The 24,658-nt window shown below is 36.8% G+C and overlaps 1 protein-coding gene across 1 annotated transcript in view; it reads left to right on the top strand.

The window, feature by feature from the left end:
* spon1a (spondin 1a) overlaps window positions 1-24,658 on the top strand; it is a 64,674-nt gene that overhangs the window by 26,400 nt on the left and 13,616 nt on the right. The window contains exons 7-8 of the mRNA XM_075462166.1: window positions 15,517-15,581; window positions 23,863-24,064. Of these exons, the coding sequence (XP_075318281.1) occupies window positions 15,517-15,581; window positions 23,863-24,064 (267 nt within the window). The remainder of the gene's footprint in view (window positions 1-15,516; window positions 15,582-23,862; window positions 24,065-24,658) is intronic.

Here is a 24,658-nt window from a genome sequence, read left to right as displayed (position 1 = left end):
CTCAGCTGTCAGTTTTTCTCTTGGCCTGTCAAGCCAGCTTTTTGAGCCCAGCCGAGATATTCCTGTTTGGGAAAAACAAAGCTCTCAAAAACCTTAATGCCTGTCTTGGCTCCTACAGCAGTTATTATGATTGCTTAAATTGAAGAGAACAACCAGAGGCAAGCACATTTTTGAAATGCAGTTGGGAAGAGTAAGCCAGTATGTTAGCTTTGTATACTTTTGCGTGTGTAAATATTCATATAGTTTGGAGTATGTGAGCATGTTCTGTATTTTCCCATAATTATTAGTTTATTAGAAGACACAGAATACAATCAAATATCGTCATGCAAATGGAGGTTTTTAAGGTGTATATGTATGAGTTGGAGGCACATTCTGGTGGTTTACAATTGTTACCATTTGATAATGTGTGTATTTTCTTTTCTTTTCTTTTATTTACATTTACCAGTTAAGACCAAATTGAGGCCACCAATGGTCCATCTTTTCTAGGGATAAGACTTGGTTTTAAGGTTGCGGCAAGAATTGTGTTAAGGTTAGTATTAGAGTACGAGTTGGGGTTAGGTGTAAAGTTGTGCTGGTTAAGGTTACACTACAGGGTGAATGAATGATTTATGTGATGTAATGGCCCCATGGGAATGTAAAAATGGATGCATGTGTGTATGTGGACCTAATGATGACTGAACTAGTCTTTGGTACAGTTGGCTGGCTTAGATCTCACGGACACATCCACTGTCACAATGATAAAAGATGGATTATTCTGGAATCAGATATCTTGGCCAGAGGGAGCGTTGATAAAGCCATCCCAGTGTACGGTTCGGAAAGGAATGAGAGAGTAGAGGCATGCAACGGAGAGAGCACTGCACACTGTGCCAGTCTCTAGTGTTGGTGAATTATAGCTCCCAAAGATTTTGTTTATCTTATTTTGGATGTGCCAGTATTTGTCAGTTCCTGTGAGTGTGCGATGACACAGTTTAGGGAAATTAGAATTAAAATTTATGCTAAAAATTGGAATGTTTTGACTTAGTGCTGCAGCTGTATCCTCCATGGAAAATCTTTCCCCTTTTTATCAGTTATTAATTAGGCTCTATGCACCACTCTCGTGGTGTTCCATGTATTTGTCTTTTGATGTGCATACATGCTTTGCAGTTGGTTTATTTCTGAATTTCTCTATTTGACTTGTTATAGTTTGTTGGTGCTGTTTATGATTATTCTGTTGTTCAGTGCCCACACTGCTGCAGCTTGCAATTTTAGAATAAAGCATAAAAGAGGGTTCGAAAACAAATTGCATTTCCACTGACCACACTGAGAAGGGTTGTGTACAAGGGTTACACTGAAATATGCATGAGGCCAAATGCCTTTCAAACGCTTGCACTTGTGCTTACTCAGTCGTAAATTATTGTATTAATCAGTACATTTCTTTATCATCTCATCTGTCAGAGACTGAAGACAGTTTAATTTACTGTATTATAATTAATTAAAGTTTGGAATGAAATCATGAAAAACTTGCTGCAGGGGCTTTTGCTGTGGCCAGTCAAGGTGATATATTTTGAGGTCATGTTAATAGAGTTTTTTCTAATCAAAAAGGCTAAAATTCGGACTATGGAACTGAGCCCCCTCTGTTTTTTTTCAGATCTTCTCAAGATCAAGGCAAACCTTCTGCTTTAAACCTTCATAATAAATCTGTGGGATCATTTACTCATGAGGCTGCCATGATAAATTTGATTTCAGCAGTGAGGTACCTGTTTTGTTGTTGCTATGTAAATCAAGCCGTGGCTTTTAGGACCTCCATTCACTGCAATCTCCATAACATTTGGTAGGTTTCGGACCTAAGTCTGACTTTGCAGGTGCGGATCAAAACTATAAAGGGGATAGAGTTTGATTGACAGCTAAAGACACAGAGCATTCAGACACGATGACATTTGTATTCCTAATACTCACAAAAACAAAATGCAATCTGATACACTTTATCTCTACGTTATAATGTGATGCATGATAAAGTACACACTTTGTAATTATTATTTTGTTTTTTAGCCATTTAAAGATAGATGACAACAGATGTGTCTTAGAAACCTTGTACGAATGCAAGCAAGCCCCAGATTAATCTGTACTGTGTGGAAAATGTAATCTAAATATCTACAAGTGATCCTTGGCTTTTTTTATATACATGGCAGTAGCTTGCAGACAGTATGAGCAGTGGTTTCAAACTTTTTGATTCCATTCAGGTCAATTTAGTTTAAAATTAATCCAAATGGTAATTTCATTTTCAATGATTAATTCATGAAACCTTCTTAACAAACACATCAAAATAGCAACAATGGATCATATAAACAAAATATAATTCATACATAATTTCAATTATAAATTAGAATATTTATATTTGAATTCAAATCTTCTTTTTCCAAAGAAGTTTTTAAGTTTTGCTTCCAAATAAGTGAGACGTGCCAGTCAGTGTTTGTATATGTAAATTTATTTTATTTATACAGTCCTTTACAGACAATCCTTACAATGTACCAAAGTGCTTTACAGCAAGTAATAAATAAAGAGAAGAATAAGTAAAAACAAATAAAAACAATAAAAGAACAGTGAAAGCAATAAAATACAACAAAATCAAATGAGATAAAATAAGATAAAAGTGTCATCATACTACTGGGTATTGAAAGCAATCATAAATAAGTAGGTTTTTAGCCTAGATTTGAAGAGGCCCAGGTCAGAAAAAAGATGCAGCTCAACGGGGAGCTTATTCCAGAGCCTGGGGGAAGCGACAGAAAAGGCTCGGTCACCCCAGTGTTTATTTTGACCTGGACTTGATTTGACCTAATGTTTGTGTTTTTTATTCATTCATTTTTCCATTGCTGGTTTTGTTTTTCTCCAGTAACGTGGGGAAAATAAGCAATTCCTCTAAAACCTTTTGTGAGAGGTTCACAGAAGCCAACCAAGTAGGAGCTCAGCTCACTAAATTTGAGTTTCACTGTACAACCCATATGGAGCCCTTTGCACTTCTCTGGGCAGAATAAGATGAGTGTCTTGTGTACTTTGCAGGAAACTCTTCTATCAAGTAACTTACCACCATCGCCTTGTCAGGCTCTGAAAGCAGTACAACAAACATTCTTGTTGCCTCTGGTTAAGATCTCCTGCTATTTTAAAGAAAGGTGGGTTTTTATGGAGCGTGGATTATTGTGAATGTTTTGCCCCTCTTCTGCTTGAATGTCACGGAACTAACATATGACACACTTTGGCTGCAGCCTGTTGACTTACTCTGTTGAGCTGAAGTAAGACATGTAACTTTAATGAGGAGATTTTGGAATACTTTCACAGGGTAACGAATCTGCCATTGTTTTGGTAATGAGTGTGTGTTAATTTATTCACTCAAAGATAATGTTACTTAGTGTAATTGCGTTGCATAATTCTTGCGTAATGACACACTAGTGTGCTATAGAACATTACCTTGGAACCACTGAGCATGTGATGCAGATAAATATCAAATTACTTGCAACTAGAATTAGAAGTATTTAGTTTAGGCAACACAATGAGAGATTTGTCTGTGAAAAATATGTACCACCCACACTTGGTAAAACGAAAAAGAACCCCCCCCCCAAAAAAAAACACTTTTGTTGATTGAATGAACCGTTTTTCCATCATCACATGCATCAGTTTAACTGACATACAGTCAGTTAATATATAATGCGTCCAGTCTGGCTTAGCTGAACTCTTGCATTTGCCAGACCTTTATCTGTTGTGTTCACTCTCATTAGACCGCAATAGTTTTTTGCAAAAGTTTGGAAGATAGCAGGGATTTACTATCCAGAAGCATGTTTTTGTATAACTACAACGTTTGCTAATTCGACTGTTTTATTTCATTACTTTCAGTGCAGCATTATTCATTTCTAGTGTATTATTTTGCCACACTGCTGTGTGTTTGTTTTCATCTGTCTGTCTGTGTGTGTGTGTGCACAGAAACAGGCGATGAGACATAGACTCCATGGCTGAGATTCTTCTCTGCTGGTAGAGTGAACTAATAAATAGACATTTACGTTCCGTACTTGGCTCAGGCTCATATTGAGTGGAAGAAACTAACTGTGTTCCACTCATTACAACTGACTACAGATGTCGGCACTTATACTGAACTCCGTCTATTGGCCTCCGCTTAATAACTTTTGGATTATCTTTAGTTGCTGAATAAAATTGGATTTTTGAAAAGGCACAGTCATTAGCTCTGTACTCACAGCAAGTTGGGTTCCTAGTTCAAAACTCACCTGGGGCATTTATGTGTGGAGTTTGCATGTTCAAACTCTCCAAGGTGCATTCTGCCTCTTGCCTAATATCAGCTGGTAGAAACACCCCCATAGTTCCTGAACAGGATAAAACAGAAAAAAGACAGAAAAGGAGAATACAATGTTTTAATTTGAATCCATGGTCTTCCTTTCATGGCAAAGAAATGGCATTTTTTCCTGCTTCAAACATTTTAGGTCGTTAAGGAAGGTTCCCTGAAAGTATATTTTCTAAAAGTGGGTCCACATAATGTATTTTGTGTAGAAATATACTGTAGATCTGACTGTTTTTTTCTAGTTTCTGCAAATCCTTTGGCTCTCTGAAATGTAATGTCTTGTTTTAGCTTATTTGTGTTTCTTTTTTTGTTTTTCATCATTTGAGCTAATGATGTCTTTATGTCTCTTGTGAGTTTTGGTGTGAGTTTTTACTGCGCTTCAGTAAATATGTCAAAGTACATGATGTTTTATGTATAGTGAATACATTGGTGAAAACACAGCTTGTGGTTTGTTCCCAGAAGTGGGCAGTTTTCACTATTCTGCAGCACAGCACATCGAAGCACAGTGCCCACTGAGCTCCTTATACAGAAAGAATTACAAAAGTAAGAATGAAAGTTTATAAAACAGAAGTAAAGCTTAGAGAGCGACAGACACCCTGAACTGGGTCATCAACAGCAGTTACCTCAATTCATCTCTAATAATATCCCTTAGCCCTGGGCCCAGGTCTGCTGGTGTTGCCTGTATGATGGCTCAGGCTGCTTGATGAATGAGTGTGTCAGGCAAAACTGTAGCCCTCCACGCTGCACTGCAAGGCTCAGAGATTGCCACTGAGGACAACCACGGTCAGCAAATCAATTCATGACTCTCCGGAGAAGTAGTCAGCGCTTGCAAACCCATCTACCTTTAGCACAGCTGAATCTGTTGTCACTGTGTTTTCTCTCATGCCCGTGAGATGTTCTCCGGTCTCTTTTGAGCAAGATTGGTGTGACAGAAGTGACTTCACCTACGCAATATCTGAACTGCAGCCTATTCTGCAGGGCAGGATATGGGAATGTCAGTGGAGATTTAATTAACACCTGAAGGCTGTGTAAGCCTTTCACGCTATGTGCTGATAACAGCCAGCTTGCATCCAATTGGAATTTTGAGGCAATTTTTTTTATGTCTATTAATAGTTTAGAGTACGTGCTGGGACCGACAGATCAGAGATTCCTGCGTGGAACTTTGATTGCAACATCAGAGGAGTTGCTATCTCTCCCTGGGAAATGGCTGCTGTAGACCAAGGGAAGCTTTGGCTCGCAGGCAGAAAACAACTCATAATTTCACATAATTGTGCCGTGCTAGGGAATACTTCGACCACTTTTAGTACAAAACGAAATACTCCTCTGCAATCTTCAATCCTCTGACACACTATTAATACAATCTTAGAATAATGGCCACCGATAGAATGAGCAACGTTTCCAATTGTTGTCATCATACATAGTAACCTTTGTTTTACATATCTTATTGCAATTTCACATTAAGTCAGAAGGAGGTAAAGTTAATGTTAATCGCTCAGCCAAAGGTCAGGCCACATTGATGTGTTGTACTGGCAACAAAACATGAATTACTTATCTGCATAATTCTGCACACAGAGGAAGTAAGCGTTTCCCAATGATATTGTGACCGAGGTATTTGCATGACAATGAGCTCTAATTAACATTTTAGCATGATGATATACAGGTGTGTGTTGTGACTGATTTTCCAAAGAGATCTGAAAAAAAGCTCCAGCTGCTACTGTTTCGTGGTTGTCTTCCTGCAGTGAGTAAGGAGACTTCACCTCCCTCATGTCAGCATTGCCACCAGGAACAGGCAATAGCCATCAGTATAATTTTTCAGAGAAACCGTGAATGATATGGGCAATTTCCACAACAGTCTCCGCTCTGCTCCTGCTTCAGTGACAGTTTGGCTTCGCTGGCATGAAAGATGCTAATATGGGTTTATGCACTGAGAGCCTGGTCATCGGCACACTGCCTCGTCTGTTTTTCAGAAGCAACACTGGGAAATGAAAACTCTATCAAATTAAAACTCAACCCTAAAGAGTCTGTGTTTGAAATGAGTGTTTCATAAATGGCAGATACATGAGAGGGAATACAAGTCAAAATGTAAATATAAATATGTTTCAGTCACAAATACACACATGCATACCCACACTCAGGGTCCAGAGCCATTATGGTTAAGTTCTTGCTTTGGTGTTCAGTCAGGGGCTTATTTTTTACATTACCTACAGAAAAGTCTTAATTCATCTTAATTCATGGTACCTTTGTAGCCTGATTTGTAACAATTTACAATTCAGTTGAATGCGAAAAATATCTTATTTCTATCGACTGGAAATTGGCTTCAATGTGAGTGTTGAAGTGCAAGGCAAAGACAAAGTGTCAAGCAGTTCAGCAATAAACATCCTACAAAATAATCCATTCTGCTAATGATAATTTGCTGTTTGGCAGGTGGTTACTTGGAGAAATAAGTAATTTGAGGGCTCTTTTAGTTCTCCAGAGTGAAAGCTGGTGGTTGCAGCCTGAGGGCTGGATGGTGCTTTCACTTTAAAATGGGTAAGATAGATAAGCAGTGGTTTCCCTTTCACTAGAAAGCTTTGGGAGATATTGGACAATTTTTCAGTTTCTGCCAGCAGCAAAGTGCTCTGTTAAATTATGGGGACTGGCCTCAGTGTTAGAGATATGATGTGTAGATTACAGATCTGTAGCTGGTTTTGGATTTGGTTCCAGAATTCCATGTAGAAGCACAGAAAAAGAACAGTGTTAGGGATTAGAGATAGATAGACTGATTCATTTTTACAATTATTTTTCTAATTAGAGACAATCTACAACAGTTGAATATTGTATTAAACTCTTATACAAAATAGAATGAATGCAGAAACATTCTAAAGTGAAGACAATCTTGTCAGTCTGGATGTAATGGAAATAGTACCTTTGACCATTTCTTTATTTCAACTGCCCTATAAACCTTGTGATCTAGCTGATGAAATGTAAACATGAGAGTGTTGAATGCTTACATTTCCCTTTCATGTTAATCTTTTCCTTTCTGATTTCCTTTCTTGTCTGTTGCATCTGTTATTTTTTATGCATCATTTAAAATGCATAAACACCAAAACCATGATTTTTGACATCGGATAAAGTAGTTTTTCAAAAGAATTGGTATCAGCTATAGATGCCGACTCATATTTGTTGACCGCTGCTAAAGACTGCTGTGTCAGTAATGTGTCAGTCAAATAGGACATCTGACGAAATTTTACAAATGTACCTGGAAAAAAGGTTTATTTTGAGAGAATCAAATCTTTAGCTTTTGTGCTAAATGGTTTTTACTGTATTTTGTGTGTCTGGAGACAAAATGGATGTCCATATCATTACAGAAATGTATGAAATGTTGCATTTCGACTGCAACACAGTCTTGATTTGAGTCTGAAGATTTATAGTGGCAGGTCTTTTATTGTTCATACAGCAGTGTGAAAGCACATAAACTACTGTGTGGCTGCCTTCCCAGGCACAGTCATATTAATCCATTAAAAATGTCAGTGGAGCAAGTAGACAATATTACACCGTATTAACACTGTGACTCTGTTCCTAACCATTTCTTTCTCGCAATGATGCCAGTTTAAATGCAGTTTCTTGCCTAAAAGGGAATTACAAATGCTAAATCAAGCATCACAAATGATAGTTCAGTGCGCTTGTCAGGACGAGATGAAAATTATTCATGCAATGTGAATCCTTTCCCTCCAACTTGAGAGTGAGTGTCATCTGCACTGCATGAGGTGTCTTCTCTAATGGATACAAGCAGTTCCCTGTTCTGGAAATGACTCCGCTAAGCTTTAATCATCATGTAATTCAGTTTGTGTAACCATGTTTATGACAATAACTTAAACACATCAGCAGCCAAAAAAAAAAAGTCTTTACTTTTATGTTCATATTAATATATTTTCAATTGCCTCCTTTCACATTAGGTTATTAAGTCGTGTCTGTTGTAGTCCAGTGGGGATTTTCCTTTTGTTTGTCTACAGTCAGTTCGATATAGTAAAACTTACAACATAAAGACAGTAACCATTATGATAAATAGTAAAGCAACATGTTTGAATACATGTCAAAATTTGCCTTCAAAGATTTACATTGAACACACATGTTCCTCAAACTGCTGCCTACCAGCTTATAGGCATTTGTTCAGGGTCCATGCATTGATTTTAATAGGTAGAAAATGATTAGTTCTATTCACACAAGGAGTGTTTAACAGTTGCTCTTTGTTGTCATATTAGGCATGGTATGTTCCTTTCAGGAATTGTCAAAAGTGCTTAGGTCAGTCTTATTTTCATTTTAACTTGTTTTTTTAGATTGTGTTGTGTGCATTTCTATACACCTGATTTCCATTAAACCCTACAGAAATCAGAAATTCTGAGGATGAACTTTGATACATTTCTTCCTTGCGTTTCTTGTGTCCTTGATTATTTCTTTCTTTCTTTGATCCTTTGTTTATTTTGTTCTTTCTTTAATTATTTTTCTAAATATCTATTTTTGTTTTTATTGAGGGATATCAAATTGTGCTGTATAAGAAACAGTATTTTTTTGAGGTCATACTCTTTCTTTTGTTCTTTTATTGCTTTAAGTTTTGCCTTGTGCCTAAATTTGAGCTCCTATGTTCACTCTTGTTTTCTGATAAATGCCAATTTTATCAGTTTATCAGGGTAACTGGAGCCTATCCCAGCTGTAATTGAGCAAGAGGCAGGGTGCACCCTGGACAAGTCGCCAGTCCATCACAGGGTCACACAGAGACAAACAACCATCCACGCTCACGCTCACTCCTAGGGTCAATTTAGAGTCACCAGTAACCTAACATGCATGTTTTTGGGCGGTGGGACGAGGTTGGAGGTTGGAGAACATGCAAACTCCACAAAGAAAGGCCCCAGTTGAGATCCGAACCAGGTACCCTCCTTCTGTGAGGTGACGGTGCTAACCACCACACTACAACATATTCTCCAAAACCTGCATAATTGTTGCTTATTTCAGCAAGACGATACCAAATCACATTCTGCACATACTGCATGGTATTATTATTATTATTATTATTATTATTATTATTATTATTATTATTATTATTATTATTATTATTATTATTATTTATTAATAATATAGTAGTAGTAGTATTGTACACAACTGTTTGTTCTACTGTATTTGCTACAAGTACTTATTTTTCTGACTTTCTATCCGTCAGTCAGACTAGGATAAATAATACATGTCAATAGATTCAGACAGAAAGGTCAGAGGGGAAACAGAAACACGAGTTACAACCCTGCAGAAAAACTTCAACACGATCTCTCATAGTTCATGGTTCTCATGCTTAGGATTTTGTACAGCTGTATATAGATATATATACAAACACATTCACAGATATTCAGAGTCGCTTATTGCTTTAGCATTTTAAAGCCAGTTAATGTAAGAGAGGCATATAATCACACCTTCCTGTCATTAAAAGACTCAGTTGCAACACATATAAAAATGCACAAACACTCATGTAACATAATGTATATGGCAAAACATGCACACATTATTTTATATGCACACATGAATGCATTTCCCTTCGACATCGACTGGCAACAACATTAGAACCACTGACCATGCAATACTTTTGTATGACAGCAGACTAAACAACATTGGCCAGCATGTCAACTCCTTAGATCCTAGACCTAGTCTGATCGAGCACATGTGGGACACACTGGAGCCCCTCACAAGGGCCCGAACCTGGAGCTCATAATATCCAAAGGACACACTGTATGGGCTGTTTTTAAAGCATGAAGGGAATCCACACAATACAACACAGGTAAATGTAATGTTGTGGCCAATCTGCATATTTCACAGAGAACTTAATCCCAGAGTTTCAGATTTTATCAATGCCAGTTGCCCGTAAGTGAATTAAACAGAGAAAAACAAGAGTCAGATCAGTCAAATGTAAAACTAATAAAAGTAATAGCACTGAACCATATCATTTACTAAATGCTTCATTAAGATATGGCAATTTCTCAGCATGAATAAAGGTATTCACTGAGAAGCAGGATTCCCCGTGGGCCTGAAGTACAAGCACCATGCACAGTTGTCCTGGTAATGGATGGAAAAGGAAAAGATGTGAAGGTTGCTAAGGTTTTCTGAGCCAGTGGGAGAACCATGCACTACTTGGCTATTACCTCGCTGAGGCAGTATTTAAAGACTTTAGCCTCAGCTCGCTGTGAGCCAATTTCATGGCTGATATCCTCAATGTGAGGGAGCACGACAGGTCAATTCTACCCCAGGAGGAAAGACTTGGCCTTGTGGCTTCAGAGGACTCTGACAGTGGGTTCACTTCCAGCTCATGGTGTAACTATTTAAGAGGGTCAAGATTAAATTCCTAAACAATTTAGGGATTAAGTTTACATGAATGCCCCTTCTTCAGATATCTCTGTATCTATTTGAGTTTGCATTGAAAACTTAAAAAAACTATTTGTCAATTTCTAAACGGAAACTCTGACATGTTAAAGTTATTCATTAACATAAGCTGTTAAAGAGCTTGTTCCATGTCTGAATTAATACCATTCATTTGTAATATGAAATACCTCAGCTCTTTTTGGTGCTTTCAAATTTGAAAGTAAATGGGCTATAATTCATAGTGACACACAGCAGTTCTCACAAGTGTGATGGGAGATTTGATTGTTTATTTGATCATTAAATAGAATTATCCATATATTTCCTGTCATACAGCATGTGGCTCCTGAAAAGACTTCTTTCCAATAAAAAAGAAAACCTGTAAACAGGATGTGAATTAAAGCAGTCACTTTTTGACATTGACAAATTTGCCCTAAATATGGAAATGCTTTACTTTAGGGAGATGCGGTATTGTTTTAGAGAATATTTTAATAGGTCACACTTTGCACTGTGGTTTGAGCTGCAGCATCAGTTCAGCTGGATACATTAGTCTACTGTCGACTGACGGGGATTTCTGGAACAGGGTTAATAATGAACAGTAAGATGCATGAATACAGAGCAACTGATGAAGGCAGATTGGTTTTGCGTTTGGATACATGGAGGGAACTATTACGTGTCAGGTAGATTCTCAATAGAAGGATGTACAGAGTTTAATACATTTAGCTGAATTAGTCAATAATACTTTTATTTTTTATATTCAAGCTTCTCTTGAAAATCAGAGATGTAATTATTAACAGCTGCATGCTCAGAGAGAGCACGAGAAGATGAGGAAATCGGCTGAGATCGTGTTTTTCTTTTACTAACAACATCAGGTCGTGACGCTTTGTCAGGCAATTTTCAATGTTGTAAATGATTTGAAATGAGAAACAATTAAAATTTGATCTTTGAAATTTGAATGTCACTGAACTTAAGAACAAACGTCTTGTGTTAATGTGTTCATATGAAAAGGACACCATTCTGCTGAGTTCCAGAGCAGATTTGATCTTACCTGTCAACCTAAAGGATCCAAGAGAGTACCAGATTGGTTTTGTCTGGTATTAAAATAGTAGTAGAAGAAAATGACATGCTAACTGAAAAACTAACTGTTTGGCAGGAGAAGCAAGGACCAAGTCATATTACTAATGGGGTTTTGCTTCACAGTCATTAGTTCTCCATAATCTTTGATATTCTGTCTCTCACTGCCTGCCTTTGACATAGACATAAGGAGAAGCAGGGGTTGGATCCTAAAATAATTATACAAGTGGAAGGACTTTAATTAATCATACAAGTAAACCATTAAAAGCTAAGCAGTTCTAAAACAAAACTCTAGTTGGCCTAATGTTGAAAAGAAAGATCCATCATCACTGATTGATGGAACAAAATTATATTTTCACCCCTAAGAAACATGGAAAACGAGCCCACTTATTAACAAAAAAAGAGGAAAAAATAAAATAAAAGATGTTCTTGAATGTTAACCATAGGCAGTCATGCAGCAAACAAGAAGATGGTTGTGGTTATTTATTGTATTATAACATTTTATTTTCATATTATAAAAATCAATTGTATATTTTGTTGGTAAACCAATGAATATCTTTGAAATATTAAATCTAACACCAAGTGTAAAATAATAGTGAAGATGTTTTTCTTTTTTTGTGTGGCTGTTTCCTTTCAAATTGAAATGTTTACCTGTAATGGATGAACACAGCTGGACATGGCTACTCTTAGCCCTTGTTTCTATTTTTTGAGAAACATACTGATTTAAAAAGTTGATGTGTAATATAACGTCTTCATTGCAGTTTTACACAGTAAAAAAAACAAAAACAAAGAAATTCTGTTAAATGACCAAAAAGAAAACAAACAAATAAACCAAAAAACCAAAAAACCAGGGGTTTTGAAGGATTTGCATCAAACAGAGCAAATCATTTAAAAAAAAGAGTATGTAAAGTTCTGAGGATCCCCAACTTGGCAGATAAATAGATGAATATTCTCGCTGGAGTTCGCCAGCTGCGCTTTTGGTGATGAATGAGGCTCTTTGCTTGTGTAATGCTCTTGATTTGCATAATTTTGTTTAAGTGACTAAGATGAAAACTTATCATAAATTCTTAATGGAAATCCCTCCTACATCCCAATCTTACCAAAGAAGTTTTGTGTTTAGAACTGCTGAACATTTGCAACCTTAATTTAAATATTTTCCACGGGCAGACACATTTTAAAGTGTTTTGGAATTATTGTCACGATCAGTTGCAACATCTCGTATGTCAATCGAAAAGCTGTGAATAGTTCAAATCTTGCATCAAAAACATCTAAGCATAATATCTCCTGTTTCTGAATAATAACTGCAAATGTGTGATGAGTGGATATGAGGTACAGAGTCAAAGAATAGGAAAGAAAATAGAAACAGCTCCTTTTTATTGAAAGCAAAAAGAAGAATGATAATCATAATTAAAAACCTAAGCTTTGAATGACCACCCCCCCCCCTTAAAACCATTCAGGTGTATCACTCCATTAAGATTAAGATTAAGAATAAAATACAAGAAAGGTAAGAATGGAAAAAAAAAAGTTTTGTGTAGATTCTCAGTCTGCAGGTTCAGAAAACAAAACATGCTCTTATCAGCGGTTAGCAGTCTCATCTTGACAGTTCAATCTGTTCCGTAAAAGGCAGCCAACAGACTAAATTGTGGTCTTTGTTGGCTCACTCAGTAGCGATCCTCGTCACTGGTCTGGTCTTGCACGCTTGCAGGTTGTGAAATATGTGCTTCTCTAAAGGTCTCACTGCAACATTTGCTGGCGCTAGTCTTCACTAGACAGGTACTTCCAAACTCTTTTCTCTTCACCTGCTACCAAGGATATCAGATGGTCAAAGCTCAGGTCGTATTTGAGATAGAGATGGCCAGGTAAAAACACTGCAAGAAGATTGTGAAAGAGGAGTTATTCTTGTGCAAAAGGATCAAGCAAACACCTTTTTAGTGTGTGAATTTTTAGAAGCAGAGACACAACTGGCACCATAACTTTTCAAAAAATAGTTTCCTCATGCCAACTGGGGTTTATTTTAAGCTTGCAAGTGTATTGCTATATTTAACTTGAAATGTTGATTTGAAGGTGTAAAGCCTTCTTAAGCATACAACATGGTCACAGATGGTGGAAACATGGAAAGAGAATGAATATACTGCATAATGTGTGAATTGTCAGCACAGCTCAGCCCATCAGTATCATCCTTGAATTTGAAAAAGGATTAGCCTGCTATGCTCATTATCAGCTTGACAGATTTACTGTAATGAAATTCCATAACACAAAGTGAGAGATAGATATGCTTACATATTGGGTTTGCAAAAAAACTAAAAAAAGTTTTATAAACATAGACTGGCCGCAGAAAAACAGCATTGCTTATCGCTGCAATATTTAAGCACATTTCTGGATCAATTTGCACACATTGTTCAGTCAGAAGTAGATATTTGCATGAAATTAATCACTTTTTTTATTCTAATTTCCTTTTGTGACACCGCCTTCTAATGGTTTACTGGGAAAGCAGGGGGCTTTTGATGGAAAGAATGAAAGTTTGATCCATCTTCTTACGGCCAGGACTGTTTACATCATGGTAGATTATCATTGTTCCTTGCTTGTGTTCTGAACAGGCATTTGCATGAAAGAAAATAAAGACAGCTGAATTGTGGTGTTAAAGAAGATTTACACACAAAAAGAGTTTATGTGAAGCACATCCCAATCAGACATAACACAAATTTCCTTTTAGGATCGTAATGTTCACTTTGTGTTGTACTGTATGGTATTATATTTCATCGGAGTACATTAGGTTCCACTTTAAAGTTGACATGATGTGTTTATTGAAATCTTTGTCCACTGGTACACTTTCTGCATGAATCCATTTAGTGCATGTCTCAAGGCTATTCTCATGTTTTGTTCATTTATTTATTTATATATAAAACCAATCATGACAGCAAAAGGTCTCCAATTACCTTTCTCTGTCAGTGAGTTGTAGGGCGATTTAAGGCAGTTATAGCACTTCTGGCTGTCAGCATCAACAGCAGTGGCAGATAAAAACTACAAACATCGGCCGTAAGATTGTATACTCAATATAGAACATTGATCCATTTTTTAAAGTCCTTTTTAGCAATAAGTGTTAAAAGCACTCAACCCTGATTGTAGAACGTTTTACAAATCAGCCAATGAAACTTCTAGAAGTTCGTTGTTTTATAGTTTACTTCAACCAAAGTTAATTTTATCTTTTTTTTTTAAATAACTCATCTCTTTTACAAAAGTAATTACATTGGTTAATAATATTATCAAATACAGGAGAGTGAACCATTTCAGAAGCTTTAGAGGACTCCAACAACAGCCTGCAAACATGAAATGTTTTCTTTCCTCAGCATTAGGCTATCAGTGACTATCCAAGTGATACAAAACCAAAATTGGTATGGAAAATATTTGCAACCTGTAACTTTTTTTTCAATTTTGTGCTGACAAATGGTCTCCCTTTGAGTTAATTACAGACTTTTCACATGTTAGCATGTTCATTATTCTCTTAAATGGAAATAAAATGTAATCCTCTATGTCTCATTTGTATCTTCTTACCATTTATTCATGTAGTTGTCCATTTACCGCACATATCGTACAGGTGATCATTTTATCTGACTGCAATTCCATCCATCCATCCATTTTCTATACCGCTGAATCCGTCGGTTGGGTCGCCGGGGGGCTGGAGCCTATCCCAGCGGTCCTGACTGCAATTGACTTTCTTTTTTTTTTCATGTGTGTCTCTCTTGAAGGGTGATGATGTTCTGACAGTCATCAAAATGAAAGCTCAGTGGCCAGCCTGGCAGCCCCCTAATGTGTAAGTGAAATACAATGTCTGAAATATCATTATATATATATCACATATCTGATAATGAGTTGATGGTTTGCAAGTTTTATGAAACAGAAAACAAGACTTTTGTACTATCATGACAGTAGTCATTTGTCTGTGAAGAAGACTGACAAAGCTGAAGAATACTGTATTTATATTTTTCCTAGATCTTTCAATGAAAAAAGTTTCTTAATAATTTGGACGGTAAGGCTCCAAGGCTCACTTTTTATGTAATGAGGTTCTTTTTGAGCTACGTTCTCCATAGAAAAACAAACAAACAAATAAAGCAATGAAAACACAATGACACCTATTAATGGCACTTTACACAAGTTAACACTTTTCTCAGATGTTTGCTTATTTACATAGAAAATGGTAAGGAACACATGAGGGGCTAACTTCTATTTAACAATTACATAATAATACAAATTTTATTAAATCAATTATAATGTTAATTAAGATGTCAATGTTCATTAGTCTGCATGGTGGTATGGCGGTTCAATGGGTATGGAAAATGAATGAATGAATAGAATACTTCCCTTATAATTCTTAATTATATATAGTATACTATATAATATAGTAGAGATATAGTAGAGGACTAATAAATCCATCCATCCATTATCTATACCGCTGAATCCGTCGATCGGGTCGCGGGCGGGCTGGAGCCTATCCCAGCAGTCAATGGGCGAGAGGCGGGGTACACCCTGGACAGGCCGCCAGTCCATCACAGGGCCACATAGAGACAAACGAGACAAACAACCATGCACGCTCACACTCACTCCTAAGGACAATTTAGAGATGGGACTAATAAATAACAGACTAAAACATTTTGTATTAATGAATCATTAGGCAATGCCTGCTTAATGAACATCTATGAATCAAGGGAGCTGTCCCCTTTCCTTATGAATGTTTCTGGATTAACTCCGAGTCATCTGCTTTTAAGACACCAGCACCAAGAAGTCCCGCATCACTTCACTGTCATCTTATTTTCGTTTATCTTTTTTTTTCTTTTAAGTACATGATAAGTAGCATAGTAGTTCCTAATGACAACTTAATTACTAAGTGTTGTATCATCATTTCTCACAAAAAAACACTTATGACGATAAAAGAAAAGCTCCTTTTATAATGAACCATCTTACCTTTTACAACGTTTTACAAGTAATTATAATTGATAATCATATCAAACCTATTTATTTTTCATGTGTGATACACACTGACTATGTGACCATCAAATACCTACGGGGGGGAAAAAAACCAATAACTTTTCAATATTGTTCTTTAGTCGCATTAATGATGATATTCAGTCGCAAAATATGGACAATAACAAACATGCATTTTTAACACGAAAAGAGATACGATAGGAATAATTTAATCTGAAAATCCACATATGCACAGATTTTTGGGTCAAAAGCTTACAACTCCCCCCAGGCATCTAACATCTGGCAGCCAACAGACATGTTTGTATAGATTTACATGGTGGCATTGTGCTGGCAGTGGCTTCTTTATCAGCTGCCTTATTTTAATTAGATGATTTTCAAGATGATTAGATTAGATAATTAGATTTTTCAAGCTTTTCTGCAGGCTGTTTTAAAAAAATATATTTTGTAATAATCGGAAGTAAGGCACAATATAATTTCCAAAGCTTTGTGCTTTTCTTCACCAAAACATCTACAATGGGAAGTTTTTGAGGCTGAAGTTATCATTCCACAGCTGGAACCAAAGTTTTGCTGATCAGGAAAAACCCAGCGGAGCTCCGAGACTGCCAGCTATACCAGCTTACAGTGTCCACATTAATTTATTCCCAAGTTCATAGGAGCCATTCAATTTTTTATTCATGAGAAAAACAAGAACCTTTTTTCGACTCAGCTTGTACGGGGACATCAGTGGGTAAAGGCAAGTGCTGTGTTGTTTCCTTAACAACAGGCACTCTTTGAGGCCATGAGATTAGTCTCCAAAGCAAAGAAAACAACCAGTTATAGAAACCATCATGTTGAACAGGCCTAATTAGGTAACTGTGTGTCATATATGCAACTAATTAATAATTTCTTGCCGCGGCTGCAAATAGCAAATGTGAGCATGTGGGGTCAGTAACATTATCTTGGCGATAGAAAAAGAGAAGGCAAATTGTATCAATAATTAGTCTTTGCCGAGAAAGTGTCTGTGGACAGGGTAAAGTATACATTTTCCTTATCCAGATATAACATATGAAATGTCAGAAGAGTCTTTGAGACTGGACTACTTTCCATTCGATCTGTGTTAAAAAAAGGAATAAATGCATATTTATGTCAGCAAGTTTCCTCATTTGTAGTGTTTGCCTGTGTGTTTGAAATAACACAGGGTGAATATGCATCACGTGTCAATCTTTGTGATTTTTCAAGCGCTTGTATACAGTATATGAAGTCTACAGATATATGCAAAAGTCTGGGATTGATTGATTTTTTTCTCGAAATTTTTTGTTTACAAGAAACAAGCCCAAACCATGCAACTTGCAAATATAAAAAATGTATTTTTGTTTAGACTTTAATTTCACAATGAATTTTTTATTTCCTGAAAATGCGGTTTATACTAAACTTTGGCAAACTTTCCTGAACTTGTTAGCTCTTAATTGACTAATTTATCATCAACCGATTCCAAAGTCTGATCAGTTCTGTAATCCCTCAGACTTGTGATAACACTCAACATCCATAGCATCATGAAGATGTGAAAACTCCCGGAGGGGGATCATTAACTGCCGACATAGCAGGATGCTGAAAACGTTTGGAAAATGTGGAAATATTTATGAAAGTTTATGAAGCAAAACTTGTCACGTATTAAAGTGGACATGGCACTATTATTTCCAGTCTATGCATTCGTAATCTTGATTACCATTAGATTCAAAATAGTTTGTAGTAATTTTGGAGTGAGGGAGAACTTCTCTAAGGGAAGCATTTAATTCGATGAATCCCACGAGGCTTGTCGAGCGGGCAGGAGAAAGGATGTTGGTGACAAACATGGTGTTGATGAACACAGGAGAAACTTTAACAAACTTTGCTTCCTTATTAACAATGACACTACTGCATGAAACAAGTTACTTCTGCATTGGAATACTAAAACATGCATATATCTCTTTTTGTTTATGCTTCTAATCACATCCATCCATTGTCTATACCCGCATAATCCAATTCAAGGTTGCGGGAGGGGGGTTAAGCCTGTCCCAGCTGCCATACGGCAACAGGCAGGGTACACCCTGGACAGGTCACCAGTCTATCACAGGGCCACAAAAAACCTTGCTCACTCCTAGGATCAGTTTAGAATCACCTATTAACCTCACATGCATTTTTTTGGACGGTGGGATGAAGACGGAGTTTTTGGATGACATTCAAAGTGATAAAACATTGTTTTTAACATGCAGATAGACAAGAAAACATGGAAAGCATGCCATGGGACCTTAAAGGGATAGTTCGCCTCTTTTGACATGAAGCTGTACGACATCTCATACTAGTAATATTATTTATGCATGATACAAGAAGAGGCTGTTCATTTTATGAGAGGCGAACTATCCCTTTAAGCATAGCATCACTGAATCTCATAAAATGAACAGCCTCTTCTTGTATCATGCATTATTTATTTATTTGTTTTTACTAAAAAGGGTGAAATGATTGCCTGTACAATAGGCGTTACAGCAAAGGAATAGAGGGAGAACACACAAAGGTGGAAGATGAGAGCAAAGTGAAGCCAAAAAAGTGAAAGCCATTATCACATATTTTACAGCAAATTTATTTTTTACCAGCAAATTCCCTGAAGCCTGATATATTGCAGGCAGAGTATATGTTAAACTATGTTAAGAATGGATATTCCAGAAAATTTGGTACACACACAGATCTTGTCCAGCTTATATCCATACCTGTGTAAATCTTTGGAATTTAGGTAAACAGAGCACTAAAAGAAAAGAAAAGTAGGACATATACCTGTCTTTGATATTAAACAATAAAAATGTATGATAAATAATGGAAATGTTTGGTTTGAAATGCAATGTTTTAATATTCAAGTGATGTGTAATAGCCCTTTTTTATCTAACTGACCAAACTGTGTAGTAGCCTGTTAACGCCATATTCTTTAGTGCCAGAGTGCACACTGATAAAGAAATTCTTTTGTTCAATGAGCAAGTCCCAGAGTGTGTAAGGATCTCAGATGTTCATGACTTAATAGCCTTATCACTGTTGAGTCATTTTGCAGATATTTTCATGGGGTAAGATTAAAAAGCAGATCGGCACACATAAAACTAAATCTTTGATTAAAAGGTACTGATCCTGTAGTAATGTTGGTGAGGCAACCAGTAAATGTCATGCACTATAATGGCTTCCTTCCACCCAAGTGTCTGAAGCACTTATTGTTCCTGTCCATCAGAAAATATTGCGAAATACTTTTATTGATGTTAGTAGTAAAAGGGAATTTCATGATGCAGATTGTATATATTTTTAGTTAACATGTTGATGGAGCTTAATATGAATGTTTACTTCACTGTGCAAGAAAATCCCTTTTTTTCTATTAAAAGAAAACAAAACTATATGCATTGACGTTGCATCATGGACAGTATATGATTGATGGCACTTTCAAATGTCTCTCTTGTCATGGCCAATGGACAACTGTTAATTCTAAATGGTTAAGATTTCCTTAAGTCAAAACAATATTTAAAAATCCATCAAGTATTAGAAATATTTTGTGATATTGAAATCCATAAATGACACAAATCCACCCATCTTGAGCTTGTTTGACAAAATCGGCTATAATGGGCAGGAATAACTCCCTTTCAACGTGAAGAAACCTACAGCAGAACCAGAGACAGGGAGGGTGACCATCTGCCACAGTGAAAGCAGCAGACTGCTTCATTTCTTCATCTCAGAAACAGAAGAAGCGGAGCAGCTGCTTATAGTACAGCAAATTAAGTATAGGATGAGCTTGGCTTTGCTAAAAGTAGGGAGAATGTTTGATTTTGGTTATGGCACTGAGTGCCTTCACAAAAAAGTCTTTTGGTAGGCCAGTATTGAGGAAGCAAGTACATGAAAATAATGCCAATGCAGCTGCTGTAGCCTCAGAATAGTATCTTCAAATGTAGATTTGAAAATTCGGTTTAGGTAAAGAGAAAATGCAGATACATTTTTTTTTAGACTATATATGTACAAATAGAAAATTAATGTAAATGCAGATCTACCACAATTTAAATATTATTACAGAGCATCTAATACTATGGGACTGGAATACAGGCACTGGGAGTTTCCTCCCACCAATAATTTTATCCATTCTGCCCCTGTCAGGTTAAAATCCATCCACATGTTTCAATATTACATTTATTTCTACAAAATTAATGCAAATTCCTTATAATTTTTTCGATATTCACCAACTTGCCTAAGACAGTCCTTTGCACAAGAGCTCATCTACCACATGGCCTTTTAAAGCTCTACGATAAAGCAGAAAGTGTTGATGATTATACAAGATCTATTTCATGTGGCCTTATGCATAAAAAAGACCAACACATTGTGACCAACCTCGTCCTCAATTGCATCATTAACTGATGTACATTTGAAGGAAAAAAAACAACTTTTTTACTCTGTTCACCTAATCTCTTTTTTGCACTTTATCTTCCCAATCGTTAATCCATCACATATGTCACTGGATTCTTCCCATCTCCTTTGTTTCATAACTAAAGTTCTCCTCACTTGTCCACCCCCTCTCCATGCGACCTTTCTCATTATTTTTCAGGATTGAAATAGTTGCCTTCCAGCTTCAGTGCATCCATGACACTCGTGCCGTCTCCTTGTACTCTCTTTTGTCAGGCATTTTTCTGATAAACAGAGAGCTACTTTGGTGCTCTGTGGATTATATCTGATTAGCAGCTAAAAAGAAAGAAACAAGTAGTCAAAGATGTGAAATAAAGAGCTTTTTGAAGAATAGAATGCAGCTGTTAACAAGCTCAGTTCAGAGTTTGTAGGTAGATAGCAGTGGATTCTGCATTCTTAGTGAAGTATAAGAAGCATTACCCCAGTTTTGAGATAACCTCTTTTCCACTAACTAATGGAAGCACCTACATTTGTTTACTTGGAAAAGATGAACAAAATTATATATTTTTGTGCCAAAAATTATTGATTTAACCTATTAGGGTTGCCATTGTTGCCGCTGAACTGTGATAAGAAAAATTGTTTTATCGATTTTCATTAGCATGAGCACATTGTTACGCTATGGTCTTTGTTGCCCTTGCCACACAGAAACTATCAAAAAAGACTGATAAGCTATCTGTCCACGTAATGTTTGTAAATAAGTGGAAGGGACTCAATAGTGCCACAGATTCATGTAACATTGTGACTCCAAAAACATTTTTAAATTCTCGGGGCATTTCGTGGGGGTTATCGAGGTGATTAATGCCTGCCTTATTTGCTACCAGCCCATCATTGACTCTTATTTTCTGTCAATTATGCTTTGCCTTTTTGTAGAGTCCAGGTGACTCTCAGAGATAAACCCTCAGACTCGAAGAACTCACAGAGCAGGAGAGTTGAGGCAAGATGTGTGTTCCCAGGGAATAAGGGCTACTTCACACCCTCCAAGGCCGTCATTAGTAGAGTGTGCGAGGGCAGGACTGAGTTGGCTGAAGTCAAATGGATTTATATGGGCACAATGACAGCTGAAGAGGAATCACTGACTAATTGTCTGTGTTACAACAAGAAGCTTCCCACTCCTAATTAATCTTGTATTGGCTGGGAAAGTTCTTGTAATTAGTTTAGCTGTCAATCATTGGTCAAGACAGATGGCCAGAGGTCTGTGTGTGAGTGCTTGCATGTGTGTGTACATGCGTGGGTGTGTGTTTGTGTGTGTCTACAATGCTGGAGCAGAGAAAATGTGGAATGGCAATGTGAGTATACGATATGTCAACTAAATGTTTGATAGTCACCATGAATTGCAAGCCTTAAAGGAGAGTCAGAGTTTCACATTTCAAGTCAGGCTCGTTTAGCTCAGCACTCATTTGTAAGTGTTACTCTTCCTCTCCCTGCTTTTTGTTTTCAGTGACATCTCTAAAAAATATCCAAATGTGAAACATGAATCTGCAGCTCCCCTAAATCATAGACATAGGTGCACCATTTAAGCATTACCCTAACTATGGAGTCCAGTCAAAATTACAGTCTTTGACCCTAAAGTAAGTGAAGAAGCTTTTAGTCAAAAGAAGAGAAGGCTGGTGACAGCAGACAGCAGAGAATACCCATAACAGACAGCATGTGTCTCATCTGTAAAGAAAAAAAATGTGTTTGAAATGTACAGGGCTGTAAAGCTGTTCAGTTTACCTAACGCACTGATACTTTTTATGCTAACGACTAGTTCCCTGTTAATTGTTTTAGTCTGTGACATAATAGGCTAAAAGCTAAAAGGGACATAATGCCAGCGGTGTCAAACAGACTTTGACCATTAGATTGAGTTCCCCTCTGTGACTTTATACTGGAACAATGAGAGTGGTCTTGGTCAAGTTATAAATGTAGCTTGTTTCAACTGTGCAAGAAAATGAACTTGGACTTGTAGAAATACAGTAATTCTCTGAGCTTAGATGGTAACGAACATGTGTCAGTGACCTCAGGACTTGCATTCACCTACTTACACTTTTGTTATAATATAACAACAATATATTTATTTGCTGGAGCCTGCAGCCTTTGAAGCAGGTTGCTTACAAAAAGTCAATAGATTCCTAAATTCAGTGCAGGCTTAACTTGCATATCAAGGAAATACATGCTTTAATGATTTTAAAAGTATACATATATCAGTTAGGATGTAATCAATTCTACCTTATAGTGTTTTATATTACAGGTTGATTATAGATCATAATTATTGCATCATTATCAGTGCTTAAATCATTAAATCACTTGGATGAGGACTGGCTCCAAATAACTTCTGGTTCTCTGAGTAGGACACTGATTTACCTAAATTTATTGTTGACCATTGTGAACTTGTAAACACGAGCAATAGAAACTTCTTTCAAAGCTGTCTATGTTAGTCTAAGTAGCATGTTCCAAAACTAGAAATGTCAAAGACATTTGGAGCAAATAAATGCATCACTGGGTTTGGTTTTGTTCAGGCAACACATCTCACTTTAGATGGAGTAGGCACTGTACAACATAGCCTCAGGTTACATCGTTTGTATGCTACAGCCATTGCCAGTTGTCAGTTGGAATGCAGCTAACAGATGTTGTTTTCTCTATTTAAACTTACAAAATGCCATGATTCATTTAGAACTCATGGTCATTGTCTTTTTCAGGCGCGCCGTACCCTCAGCTGAATTCTCAGTGGACCGAACCCGTCATCTCATGTCCTTCTTGACCATGATGGGACCCAGTCCGGACTGGAATGTGGGTCTGTCTGCTGAGGACTTGTGTACCAAAGAGTGTGGCTGGGCACAGAAGGTGGTCCAGGACTTGATTCCCTGGGATGCCGGCACTGATAGTGGGTTTTCTTATGAGGTCAGTGCGAATATCCATAGATTTGGATTTTAATGAAAAAATTGAACATTCCATTAGTCTAATAATTTACTCTCAAAAAGGTAAACTAAAATGAAACCCCATAAAAACAAACAAAAAAAGAAAAACAGTTTCCTTATTTTTTTTTTCCTAGTTCCAGGCCATTTGGCCTGAACCCCAGCTTCAGTTATTCGCTTTGAAGACCAAACTCAGAGAATACTTCAATTCAATTCAAGTAGTACAGTCATTGGAGAGGCCAATAGATCATAATACCACTTTTATTTCGGATGTAAAAACCTTTAATCATATATATTGAAGTGTTACAAAAGTTTTATTATTTTTCTTAAAGTTTTTTTATGTTAATTTGTAACAAGTTACAAGACAACTTTTTTTTATCCTAATTATACAATTGCGACTCAGCTATGACATGACATTCTTTTTTTGCTCTCCTCACCAGCTGAGACTTCCCCTCACATTCACATTTTGACCCTGTCATTATACCAACTGCTTTCTCTTCGTCAGGTTCTCCACCCACATTCAAAGTCACTTAAAACCTTTTTTGCATACTGCCGAGCTACTAAAATGTAATAGTCATCA

Source organism: Odontesthes bonariensis, chromosome 1 (genome assembly GCF_027942865.1).
Source record: "Odontesthes bonariensis isolate fOdoBon6 chromosome 1, fOdoBon6.hap1, whole genome shotgun sequence".
Taxonomy (NCBI): Eukaryota; Metazoa; Chordata; class Actinopteri; order Atheriniformes; family Atherinopsidae; genus Odontesthes; species Odontesthes bonariensis.
This window is presented reverse-complemented; position numbering and strand designations above follow the sequence as displayed.